The sequence below is a fragment of the Boleophthalmus pectinirostris genome, unplaced genomic scaffold (assembly GCF_026225935.1).
Source record: "Boleophthalmus pectinirostris isolate CB_2022bp ecotype Guang Dong unplaced genomic scaffold, ASM2622593v1 HiC_scaffold_10, whole genome shotgun sequence".
NCBI classification, from domain to species: domain Eukaryota; kingdom Metazoa; phylum Chordata; class Actinopteri; order Gobiiformes; family Gobiidae; genus Boleophthalmus; species Boleophthalmus pectinirostris.
The window spans coordinates 12,245,772-12,261,577 of NW_026570971.1; the positions used below are offsets into that span (position 1 = coordinate 12,245,772).

General features: G+C 38.6%; 1 protein-coding gene across 1 annotated transcript in view; it reads left to right on the plus strand.

Annotated features, from left to right (window-relative positions):
- The window catches only part of LOC110155614 (unc-79 homolog, NALCN channel complex subunit), a 66,279-nt gene that overhangs the window by 5,973 nt on the left and 44,500 nt on the right, over positions 1-15,806 (plus strand). The window contains 12 exon segments of the mRNA XM_055157582.1: positions 1,123-1,430; positions 2,143-2,313; positions 2,869-2,964; positions 3,053-3,108; positions 3,746-3,875; positions 3,998-4,062; positions 8,269-8,357; positions 8,629-8,669; positions 9,100-9,128; positions 13,109-13,335; positions 14,714-14,885; positions 15,504-15,734. Of these exon segments, the coding sequence (XP_055013557.1) occupies positions 1,123-1,430; positions 2,143-2,313; positions 2,869-2,964; positions 3,053-3,108; positions 3,746-3,875; positions 3,998-4,062; positions 8,269-8,357; positions 8,629-8,669; positions 9,100-9,128; positions 13,109-13,335; positions 14,714-14,885; positions 15,504-15,734 (1,615 nt within the window).

The following is a 15,806-nucleotide window of genomic DNA, read 5'->3' on the forward strand; positions in this document are numbered from 1 at the left end:
AGATGAATATTTCATGTTTTGCAGAAAAAATGTGGTACAAATCCCCTTTCTCACAAGCCAAAATGTGCAGTAACATTTTGAGGGATCCTTCAAAAATATTTGCATTTAAATGATAATATAGGCCAGTATTTTCACTACACAACTAAAGTTGAATAAAAGAGCGACGCTCTCTGGCCCTCCTCCCCTCCCTCTCCCTAGACTCCACACTACCCAACTAGTTTTGCTTTTGTTTTCTATCCCCAAATTGACTAGTCCACCACCTCCCCCAGGGGACAGCAAACACTATTGTCCATCCTACATTAGCTCACAAACATAATGCTACCGACCATCCCTGATACAACCTATTCCTTTGTCATTAGTGCCTCCTCTACCCTAGACTAGTGTGACATTTATTTTAGAAACCTGAATCCATATGCCTGTTGGATCTCATTCTTTCTCCTGATGATACTGAACAGTATCATAATGTATGCATACAGACATTATTTCTCTGGTGCAATAAACATGTGCTGTGACCTAGCTCTTTGGTCTAACTCACACACATGTTTATTACTGGCTCAAGCATGTTTCAAAAGTGTCACCTCTGTATTTTCCCCAACCAATTTGGTGTCACTCCCATCCTTGACAGCCCCACTAAAGACAAGGAAATTTCATTTGTTTTGCAAAATGAAAATTGGCCATTTTTGCATGTTAGCAACTAACCTTTTAATTGGATTATGGCAGCCATGGAGGGACAGTCTTTGACTCTGTCTCTTTTTGGAGAAGTATGGGGTTGCCACTGAAAACATGCCATTTTTTATATTTTTGCTCCTTGTCACCAGATACGCATGAGATGCAGTGATCATTGCAGTTTGTGCTCACACTTTGGTTGTCAAACATAGACAAAATGAGATGAATTCAAGTACAAAGTCACTCAGGGACAAATTGCCCAAGGCTTTAGTGACAAAGTGACCAGTGAGACACTGCATCCTATGTGGGGTTTATCTGGGTTTGTTTTTTTCTATTTACGCTGTCTCTGTAGTGCCATTTCAATGTAATGTGCTGTTTTTTTGTGTCTTTGTTGTCTCTTTTTTTCCCTTGTTCCCCTCCCTCCCCTCCCCTCCCTCCCCTCCCGCCCCGGAGCAGCATTCTGTCCCGCACAGGCAGGAAGGAGAACCAGGAAGCTCCCAATTTGGCCGTGCCCATGACCATGTGTCTTTTTCCTGTGCCATTCCCACTCACCCCATCTCTAAGACCACAAGTCAGTTCCATCAACCCTACAGTTACTCGCTCCCTCCTTTACAGCGTTCTGCGCGATGCCCCGTCCGACCGCGCGGGGCAGCAGAGTCGGGACGCTCAGCTCTCAGAGTACCCCTCTCTGGACTATCAGGGCCTCTATGTGACCCTCGTGACCCTGCTTGACCTGGTGCCCCTGCTGCAGCACGGGCAGCATGGTGAGTCAAGGCCCAGTGCACTCTACTCTATGTCATCCTCATCTGAGCCGCCTGGCCTGCATGAAGCCACCGCTGCTTTTTTGGCCTCGTTTTTTGTAAACTTGGGAAGAGAGACGCCGTGCTGCGGATATGGAAGCATGCATGGGGTGATGGGGAGCACGCTGGATCCTGTCAACCTAAGCGCTCATAAGCCATTGGAAATACAGCAGATATAGGCCTTCTTCTGTGTACCATACCTGACTGCATGTTTGTATTGTAAAGTGGGAGAAATGTTCACTTATGTTGTCATGTGCAAAAATAGATACAGTAGGTTTTATTGCTCATAGGAAAAAAGGTAATGTTTTTTTTTTTTCGTCAAACACACCGCGAGTACATCAGAGAATGACGTTTTTTGCATAATTGCTCTGACCTGCATCATACTCAATGCCGTTCTCATAAATATTTTACCATTGTTATAAAAAGCTTAAAAGCATGAACAGCCATCTCCTCGAGTAAAATGCTTCGCTTTTCCTGAGGGCGATCTGCGCCTCAGTAGCTGTTAAGGAAAGCGCACTGCCCACTTGTTTTGAAATGGTTTTCTCGCTGTTAATATTGAGATGTCATATTGATTTGTCATGTAAGGCTGCATACAGTGTGTGTATACTGTAAGTGCAGCTTATTGAATGAGTGTCTGTGTGTCTCTTGTCTTTTTGCCTCTGCCCTCTCTCATCAGATCTGGGACAGTCCATATTTTACACTACAACTTGCCTCCTGCCCTTTCTCAGTGACGATATTCTCAGCACTTTACCCTATACCATGATCTCCACTTTAGCCACTTTCCCCCCCTTCCTCCACAAAGACATCATTGAGTACTTGAGCACTTCTTTTCTTCCCATGGCCATATGTAAGTATGACTTCTGATACTATAATGAAGGCATGATATTTACAGCTTACATTGTTGCTATATGATAAATTAGGGGTGGGTGATATTGACAAAATTAATATTTCATTATCAGATTCTATTCTTGCAATCAATGAAAATGTCTTGGTTGAGATTCAAGTGTTGCACTAAAGAAGAATGCACCATAACAAATACACTACAAAGTTGTTGAGAAAAACATTTTATACCATTTTCTTTTTGAAAAATGTCTCTGCAAGTGACGCATATGTTCTATTTATTTTCCATAAAGTTTTTTCGTATCTTCTTTTAACAATATTTTTTATATTATAAAAAATATAGCATACTTGTTATTCTAATTTAGCAAATCTTCAGAACAACAATTTCAGTATTATTGATAATTCTGTCTCCCACCTCGAAATAGATACATAACATGGTAAAAAAAAAAGAAAAAAAGAAGGTTTGACCTGCATGAACATGATCAGCATGTTTGCATGTATATATGATAGAAGATATCATGTCGGATGCTAAAAAAGAAAGTGTTTTTCCTTGACTGTCCAGTGGGCTCCACTCGGAGGGAAGGGGGGGTGCCAGCGTACGTGAACCTCTCTGCGTCGTCCATGCTCATGATCGCCATGCAGTACACCTCCAACCCAGGTACCTCCTCTATCCTCTTCCATGTCAGTGTGCTCTGATTCAGAGAGTCAAATGTTCAAATGTTTAAATGTCCTCTTCATGTGTGCAGTGTATCACTGTCAGCTGCTCGAGTGTCTCATGAAGTACAAGCAGGAAGTGTGGAAGGTAACGATACAACCACATCACATACCACACATACTAAACTGAGATACTTTCAGTTCATTATTATTATTATTATTATTACCTAGAATAGTTTTGCATATAAAAGTACAAATATACATTGAATTTTAAGGTTTCTGATTATAAAAAAAATTAAAATAATTGGCTAATTGGCTAACTATTGGCTAACGGCTAATCATAGACTGAATAAAGAAGTGGACTAAGGGAGCATGACGTCACCCATAGCATTAGGAATAGGAATTTATTTATGGACAAAATAGTTAAATAAAAACACTGAACATCTGACAAAAATGACAGGCTCAGTACTGCTCTTACAGAGAGATGAGTGACAGTTTTTCAGTGTAACATCAGATGCTCACTTCCTAACGCGGCGGTTAGCGGGGTTAGCTATGTCCATTTATATATACAGTACAGTCTATGGTTTGAAATAGTCTACATTCATTTAAACAGCAGGTCTTTACTTATTTTAGCTACTAACCATCATCAATGATAGAAGAATTTGACACATCTCAGCATTAACCTTCTACTAACATTTTTAAAGATAGCCATTGCCAGAATTTGCATAACAGAATTACAATGAGTAGTACTTGTGTCGTAATACACCATGTTATTTTCCCTCCAGGATCTGCTGTACGTGATATCGTACGGTCCGTCCCAGGTCAAGCCTCCAGCCGTGCAGATGCTGTTTCATTACTGGCCTAATCTGAAACCTCCTGGGGCCATCAGTGAATACAGGGGTCTGCAGTACACCGGTCAGCCCATTATCAGCACTAATACTCCTCTCTGTGGTCATCCTGCTCTGACCAAGCCTAACGAAGTCTGTTTTATTCTCCTGTCCCCTCCTCCGCACGTCCTGCCTTACCCAATGGATCAGCCTGGAATCCCATTCACTGTCAACACATAGAGTGCCACAACGCCATCAATAAGCCTGCTGTTAAGGTGACATCTGCTTGCACTTTGTATAATCAGTGTTATCTTACTTCTAGCTATATCAGAATTAGTAATATTAATACAGTGAAAATTGGTATGTGAATGCAAATTACTTGAAAATGTGAAAATGCAAAAAAGTCGTGAGATGACTTTAAAAAAAGTATAATTATTATTTTTTTAAATCAATAACAGTAGGCCAATAATCGAGGAACATATGACACAATAGATAAATACAATTAAACCTGACATGAAAGAGGTTCTGATTGCTAGAGCACACTATCACAACACTAAGAGGGTGGCTCAGCACCACATCTTAGGCTGTAAACAACAAAAACAAACGACAAAAGAACTATCTTGTCCCTAACAATGTGTAAAAGTGTTGAGATAACAGATTTACTCTACCAAACAACTGAAATGTATCTACTACAGAGAAAACAAGTCTATTTCGAAACAGGAAATAATATGGTAGTGCGCCTCTGCTTGGCTTTACAACGAAATATGCTTAAAACTTTGTAGTCTGAGAGGGGGTATTATGCAAAATTGACTTATTGGAGCTTTCTACCATTTTATAATGTTATTCCCTCATCAAAAATATGTCTGAAGAGGTTTTATTTGTCATCCATGCATATTTGAGTAATCAATCAATTTCTCTCCTTACGGGTAGCAGTATGATTTTATCCAAGACAGTATGATTCGAGTGGATTATTCGCTCTCAGCATAAAAACATCATTGGTTGAGCAATCAAATCCACTGACCCACAGGTTGCCTGCTGTGATTCCAGCTCCCACAGATGAATGCTATTGTTGTGTACTTGGGCAAGACGCTTAACCCACCTAACCCCCAGTGTCTGTGTACACTGGTGAATGAATGTGTGTGTGAATGGGTGAGTGGTTCCTTGTTGTAAAGCGCTTTGAGTGCCTTGAAGGTGGAAAAGCGCTATATAAAAATGTGACCATTTACCATTCTACGTCATCCATGTTCCCACATGACAATTCTCTAGGGGTGTAACGATATCCAAGTCTCACGATACGATATCATCACGGTATGAACCTCACAGTGCGATATCGTGGGAAAGCTCACGATATGGTGGGGAGGCTCACAATTAGGGATGTAACAATATCCAAATCTCTCGGTATGATTTTTTCATGATATACATCTCACGGTACGATATTTATTGCGATATTTTGTGGAGGTTAACAAAATTGTGAATATGCGACTTTTTCCTCTTAAAATGCCTTGATAAGAATCCAAAGAACTAAGACTTTAAAGTGCTTAGAACTGTTATTTCTTCTTGTAGTCTGCACTGAATTGGAGCAAAGGATCATGGTCTGGATCATGTAGTTCTCTCTGTCTTTTTTTCAGCTGTTTCTGCACCATAACTCTTAATTTAAGCAAAGAGACTTGTAATTTGATATATTGTGATGATCCACGATATTATTATGAGAACTCTGACGATACAATCACAATATTTCGGTTATTGTTACACCCCTACAATTCTCCATAATTATAGTATTCAGAAGCATGATACAAAACAATACGCTACAACTTCACAAACCTGATGCGATGTGCTGAGTCTTCAAATTATTACAGACATTAATTTTGCTGTGTTTATGGTTATTTTGGTGGTCTCAGCCTGTATACAACCTTGCTAACCCATAGTTAAAATACTCTGAAATGGTCATTCTTGTGTCACTGTAACATCTAGAAATTCACTTCATCACGCATGGACTAAAACTTAAAATATCAAAAATTAAAATCTAATTGCAGTCACTTTCAATTATTTCACGTTAAGTATGAAAAATCTATCCAATATTTTTCAGCTTACCTTCTTCTAACATCCTTAAAACTGTTATTTGTTGAGAAAACCTTCACCATCTGCTGTTCAGTGAGGCTGTAGGCTTTTGTGCTCTCTCTGGCAGGGCCCATAGTAAATAAATCAGCGAGTACCCGGGCAGCCGCTTGAGTGTGGCAATGATATCAGCTTACTTTAAACACGCCAGGCCTGTCTTTTTGTTTTATGCGCTCTGCTGCCTTGACTTAACGCTGGAACAGGACCACAAATTGAGAAAGGGGAACGCGGACAAGAGGCACATTTCAATTATCAGGATGGCGAGGTGGTAAAGGGGGAGGAGGGGGAGGAGGGATGGGTGTCTTAATTGGATGCGGTGACCCCTTCATGGCCCATGAGCAAAGGGTGGCATCCAACGAGCTTTGTAAATTACAGTGCGCCATCTGAACGGTGAGGAGAAGAGGGGTTTTAAACAGAGCCGGGCATGGGGTGTAAGGGAGCAGAGTGGAGCATATGTAGCTGGTCACTCATCCGTTCAGAGTCACAGGGAGAGCTTAAGGTTCATGTGATGTCATAGCATTTTAAAGGGCACATGTTTGTTATTTTTTCGATCTATGTTAAAATTTGCTTATCACAGACATAACTGGAGTTGTGATGAAGAAAAGATGTAGAGTGCTTCACTGGGTCATAAAAAAGTTAAAAATAGCAGTACAGGTGCTCTACGAGGGTTAAACCTGTAATCTTAACAGAATGTAGCCCTTACTGAAACATATAAAAGTGGACAAGATACAAACCCGAGGCACTCCGACTGAGTATATTAAAAGTCCTTCATTACATGGAGGGACGCTGATGTGTTACGACCAGCAAGATGGTCTTTGTCAGGGCATCATGATACCTGGAATTGTGTTTTATTTACACATATTTAAAACACAAACCCTGCATATTTAGGGTTAGTTCTTCTCTCAAACAGAAAATACTCTAGACTGATCCACCATGTCATTTGGCAATGCATTTCAACCCTGGAATTTCCAATCTCTATGGAATTAAAGGTAAAAAGAGCTGTTAACTTGAAAACTACCGCTTCATGACATCACAAGGTGAAGCAGAGCCTTTGGAGCTTTGGAAATGTAGGCAGACTAATAATAAAGGATTACTCAAACAACAAAACGCAACTACAGGTATGTTTTTGATGAGGTAACAAATACTAATATGGTTTAGAGCTCACAAGAGTCAGTTTTGCATAATTTTGCATAATACACATCTGCTTCTCCGCACGGAGATGTTTCAGTCTGGAATGTTCAGCAGTATGGCATTAAACTGATCTTTCCACAGAGACAAGCAGGTGACAGCAAGCGGCAAAGCTGATGCTACTCAAAAAAAAACAACAACTTGTGTGGAACATTCCTGCAAGCATAAGGCAGACCCTTCATTAGAAAATTAACATAATGCTCCTTTAATTAAAGTAAGAAAAAGCCTTACTAAGCCATAAATTAGTTTGTGTGTAATCACATAAAGAAGATAAATAGATGCACTCACAAGTAGGGGTGTAATGATATCCTAGTCTCACGATATGATATGATCACGGTATGAACCTCACAGTACGATATTTATTGCGATATCGGGGGAAAGTTCACGATATGGTGGGGAGGCTCGCGATCAGTGATGTAATAATATCCAAATCTCCCTGTATGATATTTTCACGATATACATTTCACGGTACGATATTTATTGTGATATTTTGTGGAGGCTAATATGCTACTTATTCCTCTTAAAATAACTTGACAAGATTTCATCCAAAGAACTAAGACTTAAAAGTGCTTAGAACTATTATTTCTTCTTGTAGTCTGCACTGAAATGGAGCGAAGGATCACTGTCTATGTAGTTCCCTCTGTCTTTTTTGAGCTATTGCTGCACCATAACTCTTAATTTAAGCAAAGAGACTTGTAATTCGATATATTGCGATGGTCCACGATATTATTGTGAGAACTCTGACAATACGATATCACGAAGACTACAACTGTACGGGAGTCGATGCAAAAACAATATTTATATAAAGACATATAAAACCTGGGAATCATGAGTTTAATCTGTCTTTTTACATACAGTATAAATAACAAAAAATACCAAAGCTTCAGCTAACTCACTCACCATTTTTCTTTTGTTGACCTATATACATCCTTATAATCTAAATAAAATGATTAGACAACAAATAAAATTTTTGGTTCACTAAAGCTTCATCAACCGATTCTCAGTCAACTGTCAAATACAAATACAGTAATATGATACTTTGAGGTTACTACCAGAAAAAAACACTGGACTGTGAAATGTCAATGTTACATCTCTTATACAAAAACTCCATAGTGTGTAACGCTGCTTCTTTGCCTGCACTGCACATCACTGTCTAATCTCTCTTGTCTCCGTTGCAGATGTGTATAGATCCGACCCTCTCCGTTGCCCTGGGAGATAAGCCCCCGCCCCTGTACATATGTGAGGAGTGTAGCCAGAGGATCGCAGGGTACGTGTCACACCCCCGTCTTTACAGTCAAACCATTACCCTCTGCCCACTACATTATTTCTCCATTTAACGTTGCCATAGTTACACAAGCCACTGGGCTCTATAATGAGATCATCATTACACAACCAGGCATCATTTGTTTCGCTATTTCTATACAGTTCATGCTCCGCAGATGAGTATTTCAGAGAGGGAAAAAGATAATTGACAGTTAACATGCTACTATCGCTTACACTTATAAATAAACCTAAAGATGTGATCCTTGTTCTTGTAGTGATCATGCGGAATGGCTTGTGGATGTTCTTCTACCACAAGGTAAGCCAACACAAGTGGATCTATTAGCGGTGTTGCTGATCAAAAATCAAATGCTAATCTAAATTAAAACTACTATCAAAATTAGATTCTCATTTGAGCAGGTATCGATACTAAAAACATCACATTCACAGGACAGATAAGAGCCTTTCCTGAATTAGAATGACCTTGAGCTGTATCAGAACAAGCATACATATGTAACAGACCTGAACAACCGAGGGATTACACAAATATAAGACCACATGGTAATATAAAAGAGTATACTGTGATTTAATGTTGAAAATGACACATTATTGTTGTCGAAATTGTAATTTTTGTACTGTAATGACACTAGTATCTGTTATTCTTATGAAATACCATTTTACTGTAGGATATATGCAGTGTGTAATATTATGTAATCATCCAGTTTTATAATAAGTCTTGTTTCTTGCAGCAGAGATATCGGCAATTTGTCAAAAGAAGGTAAGATACATTACATACATGGGTTGTTTTCAGTTTAACAATCTCCAAGTCTCAGATGGTTGGGCACTGAAGCCAGTATTCTAGTATAATTTATATAAGATAAGATTCAGCTTTATTTGTTGCACAATGGGGAAATTACAGTGTTGTTCAAGAACAGCAGGACAATCAGAACATACAATACAAGAACAAGACAAGAATAAATAGCATGGACTTCAATATGTTATAATATGCGTACAATAAGTGCAATAAGTGTACAGTGCAGGATATGGACAGATTAAAACACATATATAGTAGTACTTAGAATAATACAAAAGGGAAATCATTATTGCACTGTTTAAAGGTGCTCTATGTAGCTTTTCTTCCACTTGCTTATGTAAGTACAGTTTTGCCTGTCATGTTCCAAACTATGGCATTAAACAAAGCTATCTTGCATTTATTCCATTTAAGAAGCTATAGGTAAAAACATACTTGAAAACATGGATTCTAGCTGTGAGCAGGCGTTGCCTCCACAGATCTGACATGTAACTTAACCTCAGCGACCTGCTTTTCTTTATAGAGATAGATAATTATAATGGAACGCTAACATAACAGCAATAATAAAGCCGCAACCAGAAACAGTAACATAATTCATCTTTAACCACCAACCAAAACATTTTATCTACGGGTGTGCAAAAATATTGAAATATCGATATATCATATCATATAATGTGATGATACAGTATCAATATCATGGGCTGCTGTATCGATATATCGCCAAGAGTATTTTTTGGTATACTTTGTTGCTTGTTTAGTGGGAGGAAACATGTTTATGCGACACATTTGACATTTTCACTGTTTTGATTATTAAAATTGGTGTTTTTCATATTCACTTTGCACAACCAGTGGTTTAGCAAAGATTTTTAGTATCAAAGCCATGATTTAGCCTTTATTTTTTACTAAACCGTATCGAATCGATTAGAAATATATCATGTCGAATTGAAAGTATACTGTATCGAGATATGTATCGTATTGTGGCCTGTGTATCAAGGTATGTATCGTCAACTTCTTAATGATACCCAGCCCTAATTTTAGCAGAAGACATTATACCTGCATGTTTCAAAACACTATGTTCCTTTACTTTTTAAGTAGAGTATAGTTTGTGTTTTATAATGAAACCTAGCAAATCACTGTAACCGAGTTTTTCTATTAAGCGTCACCATTATCTTACCCTGAGATCTTAATCCCATGTCATTTTAGCATGCTCTCAATTTCACGCCGATTTATTAATGCATCACACGTTACAAAATCCATGCACTATAAAAAAAACGAAACACCAGTGCAAACATTACCTCCCCTTTCACTGTTAATCTTTTATGCCATTAATCACGATATTGTATCTATCCACAAGGTCATGTATATTCGGAGCGGTTTGTGTGAAGCCGCTGGGGCGTGATGTTTGTGAGCTTGTGGTGAATCTGTGGCTGAGGGCAAAAAATAGGTTTGCAGATTAAAGCCTACAAAGACTCAGGTGTGAGGCGGTCTACGGCAACAGAAGAATATTTAAAATTTCTTGGATTACAGTTATGATCATTTAGAAATAAAACAGGAATATATCGTTTTTATTTTTATGCTTGTATATACATTTAGATATGGAGAGTAGAGTCAAATAGACCCTTTAAAGCTGCCATCTCTAATTAAATTGGTCGATTCCCCTGGTGTATTCTCACATATCACCACTAGATGCTATCTTTGTTACTGCTGTCTGATGGTGTTGAATAGATTAGATTTGCCCGGACAGAAGAAAACCAGAGAGAGAGGGGTTTCATATTTGTTATATATCTACTGGAGAAAGAAAAAAACAAAAAACTTGCAGATGATAGTTTTAAAATGCTTCCTCATCAAAGTGTTCAAAATTCAATAATCACGGAAACTGGAGGCAAAATGAAGACTGAAATATATTTCTTATTATCTGATGTTAGTTTTAGATGCTAATGGTTTAAAATCTGAATTAATCCCGCTCCCGCCTGCACCCACAAAGAATTGTAATTTTCATTCCCGCTCCTGCCCTCATTCCGATATTTTGTCCCACTCCCTCCCACAAATCCCGCAAGATGGGAATGTTCGCTTTCTTAAGATCTATCAAACACAGAGAAGCGGAAAGGACTTGTCTAAAATATGCGCAAGATTAACCCACGTCTGTAAGTTTAGACTGCTTAAAATGTTTTTATTGAGGCCAAATAAAATATCCAGCACAAATTATGTATGAAAGGCATACATTAATCATTTGTATATTTTACTTTACACACAATATTTAGTTTGCAGGGCTGCAGTTTATCATCCCACGCACCCACTTCCGCATTGTGCAGTCCCACTCCCCCCCGCGCCCGCAATGAACTTTCAAAACGTGTCTGAATAACAAAAATAAGCAACAATTTCAAATTTCCGGAGTGGAAATGTCAGTGGGTTTGCTCCTGAAAAACATGAAAACTGTACTCAAAATTTCATTTCATTTACATAAAAAGAATAATTTGTAGTATGTAAAAGCATGTATATGTCTAAGTAAGTAAGTAATATTTTGAATAATTCAGATGCATTTTTTTTTTATCAACTTGTAACATATTTTATTGTTATTTTCAACATTCAACATTACTTTGTACTCAGTAGTCTCCCACAACTCGTATTTTTCCATCTATTTTGTCCAGCAGTTCGAGCCCTAAGCCTACTTTTATTAAATAGCATGTCCCAATTTTGCTGAAAGCCTTTGAACTCACCATTTGAGTTTTCCGTGACCTAACAGAGAGTTTTAGTTGTTGCGGGCCAGACCACCTGAGGGGAGCGAGGGGGGAGTCTGTTCATTTGATAAAGAGCAGCGCATCTCTCTAATGGCACAAGATTAGTGGCTGATCAGATTAGGGGGGGTCCTCTGGTGGGATCCTTTTTATTTTTAGAAATATGAGACTGTCTGGGGATAGTGGAAGCATCATTATATGGGCACCAGTGTAATTTGATAAGAAACAAAGGAGCATTTTAAATATATTCAAATGACTTAACAAATCATAGAAAATGAATGATTAATGTGAAATTAAAACATCGCAAGTTGACAATCTGGCCAACATGAATCAAAATAAGTCCAACGTTTTACTCAGTTTCTTTAAAAATGATAGAGAACATATACCAGTACTGTCATTTTGCCGTTGAGCAAGATTTAAAATTGATAATGTAACTACAGAAAGAGTACTTGAACACACATTTCTTGGTGTTACTCTTGATCACAAAGTTTGTTGGAAACCCCACATTAATAAAATTAAAACCAAAATTGCAAAAGTTATAGCCTTGATGAACAAATCAAATTTTTTCCTAAATAAAAAAGCCCTGTATACAGTCTACTGTACTCTTTTCTTACCCCATTTAAGTTACTGTGTAGAGGTCTGGGGAAATTCCTATAAAAGTAACACAGACATATTGTTTAAGTTACAAAAAAAGCAATACGAATAGCTCACTTACTCTGACTTTTTTGCCAATCAAAGATACTGAAATTTGGGGACCTGGTAAAATTTAAAACATGCCAAATCTTATTTAAAGCGAAACTCAACCATGCTACTCTTTTTGAGCACCAGGTCCCAAATATGTACATCTACATATCCTTGTTTTGTTTTTTTGTTAATATTGTTGATTTTGTTTTACCTTACTCAAACAAATAAATAGAATGGAAAAAATGAATGCATATCCTGGTAAATCATCACATATGTTGCTCACTTTGGTGATCTTTGATGACTATAGGAATATACAATGACTTTCTATACAGGGTCAGCTTAATTAAATCAAAATTTCTGTTAAAAAAATGAAATGAAAATAAATCAGCGTATATGATTTCTTGATTCAACATTGTTATTACTTTATTTAATCCTTCTGTAATTCATTTATAATCACAAATCATTCTAAAATAGATAAATGTTGACATATCCTTACTCTTCTCTCTGTGCTTTTCCTCGCCCTTGCAGAACTGTAGCTCTCACGTCAGGCGCGCCGTGGTCACCTGCTTCTCGGCCGGCTGCTGCGGGCGCCATGGCAACCGGCCGGTCCGCTACTGCAAGCGTTGCCATGTCAACCATCACAGCGAGGTGGGGGCTGCGGCGGAGACCCATCTGTACCAGACCTCGCCGCCTCCCATCAACACCCGGGAGTGCGGAGCGGAGGAGCTGGTGTGCACCGTGGAGGCTGTCATAAGGTGCACGCGGCGTCTATAGTGGCTTATGTTGTGGCATATGCTGTTAGTCTGGGGATGTAAATGAGAGAATGGAAGGTTTAGCTGGATTTATTCACATTCAAGTGGTGCGTGACATTGGCAATTAGGAATACATTATTTGGATTCTCTTATCAAATCATGTTTTTGCAATTTATCTGACTTTGTGAACCTTCTAAACAACAACATAACATTTGCAGGGTTCCCACGGACATGGAAATCCTGGACGTTTTGGGAAAGTCATGGAATTTTAGTATCTCTTTCACGCAACTACAGCGTTTTGTTAAGTTATCATTAGGCTATTATGATTATTTCCAAACATATGCGCCTTTTGTTTTAAAGAGACAACAATAAATGCACTGACAGTATTTTGAATGTTAATAAAAAAAAAAAAAACAATAAACAATGTAACAATAACCAAAATATCGTGATATTGTATCGTCAAAAGTCTCACAATAATATCTCTCAATATATCAAATTACAAGTTCCTTTGCTTAAATGCATGGTTTTATAGTAGCAACAGCTTATAAACATCGGGAACTACATATCCCATGATTCATTTCAGTGCAGACAACATGAAGAGATATGTTCTTTACTTGAATTCTTGGGATTATGACAGAAATAATTCACACCAAAATTTTGTCAAGGTATTTTAAAAGCAAAAAAGTTTCCTGTCTCCAACATATTGCCATAAATATCGTACCATAAGATGCATATCATGATAATATCGTACCAAGAGATTTGGATATCGTTACATCCATATTAAAAAAAATATAATACCAAACCATAAGGTGAGTGGAAAGGGTTAACATTTCATATTTAGCCCTAAAAGTATGATCAATTTTACACATGTAGGGTGCCGTAAAGTCATGGAAAATTCACTTTAGGTCATGAAAAAGTCATGGAAAAGTTTTGAAATTTTGTCAGTGAAAAATAGTGGGAACCCTGCAGTTTGTAGACAATATATGACCCAGCTCTAGATTATTCCATTATAAATCAATGGATGGGCACTATTTTTTTTATCAAGAAATTGAACTTTGTGTCCATTCTTGTTTTATAGACCTTGTTACTACCAAAATGTTACACATAAACCATGTCAAAACCATAGACTGTATGAAGAAGTGGACTAAAGGAGCCATAGTCACTTCCTATTTGGAGCACGGTTCGCTATGTCCATTTATATAAACAGGCTATGGTAAAAACATGAGGTGTTCACTTTTTTTGCAGCATATTCTATCATAGATGAGTCCTTGATCTATAATCTATATCTATATTGTTGTTTTTTTCTTCAGAATATTTTGAACACACATGAACGCACCCAGTTTATTACAATGCATTCTCCATCATTTCTGTCTGTCCCCAGTCTACTCAAAGAGGCAGAGATCCATGCTGAGCAGCGAGAGTTTGAGCTGAACCGACGCAGACAAATGGGCCTGTCCTCGTCCCATCACTCCCTTGACAACATCGAGTACGACAACAAGGAGGACGACCAGCACGACCAGCGCCTCCTCAGTCAGTTTGGCATTTGGTTCCTGGTATGTGATCTGCCCATCCATTGTCGATGTGATATTTTTGCTGATGAAAACTAGTAACTGAGAACAACAGCTCAGAGTCCTGCATTTTTGGAGACCCGTACCTGCCTGCACCTGCACAGTAGAGCATCACATCCGCCGTTAACTCATGATTATATCAAAGTTAAATCCGCACCCACCCGGATCCATTAACATTCCACCTGTTACCCACCAGTGCCCGTGATGAATTGGGGTCAGCCCATTAGTTCGGGCGTAAACCAGGTCTAAACCAGGACTGAACCTACGCAGATTTATTAATACGTGGACATTAGCATGCAAACCGCAGAGCCGGTCACCAGGACTAGACCAGGACTACACCAGGACTACACCAGGCCCGTTTCAGCAACTATTCATGGGTAACCAACCCAGTGCAGGACTGCAGGAACTACAGATTTTCCTATTGATAGCATTGTAATCTGTAATAGTTTTGATACCAGTTTTAGTATTTATTAGTATCTCTTTTTGATGTTTTTGACTTTTTTGTAAAGTCTACACTAAAATTACATATTGCACTAGTTAAAAGGCAAATACAAAAACTAAAAACTAAATTGAAAAGAGAAGTATCTATGTTCTCTTTCCCAGGTGAGCTTGTGCACGCCCAATGAGAACACCCCGACAGAGAGCCTGGCGCGCCTGGTCAGTATGGTGTTCCAGTGGTTCCACTCCACAGCCTACATGATGGATGACGAGGTGGGCAGTCTGGTGGAGAAGCTCAAGCCCCAGTTTGTCACCAAGTGGCTGAAGACCGTGTGTGAAGTGCGCTTTGACGTCATGGTCATGTGCCTGCTGCCCAAACCAGCTGAGTTCGCCAGGGTAAGGATGGTTCTGTACAGTTGGTCGATTGTGTTCATGTCATTCAACAATATTATTATCGTAGTTTCAGAT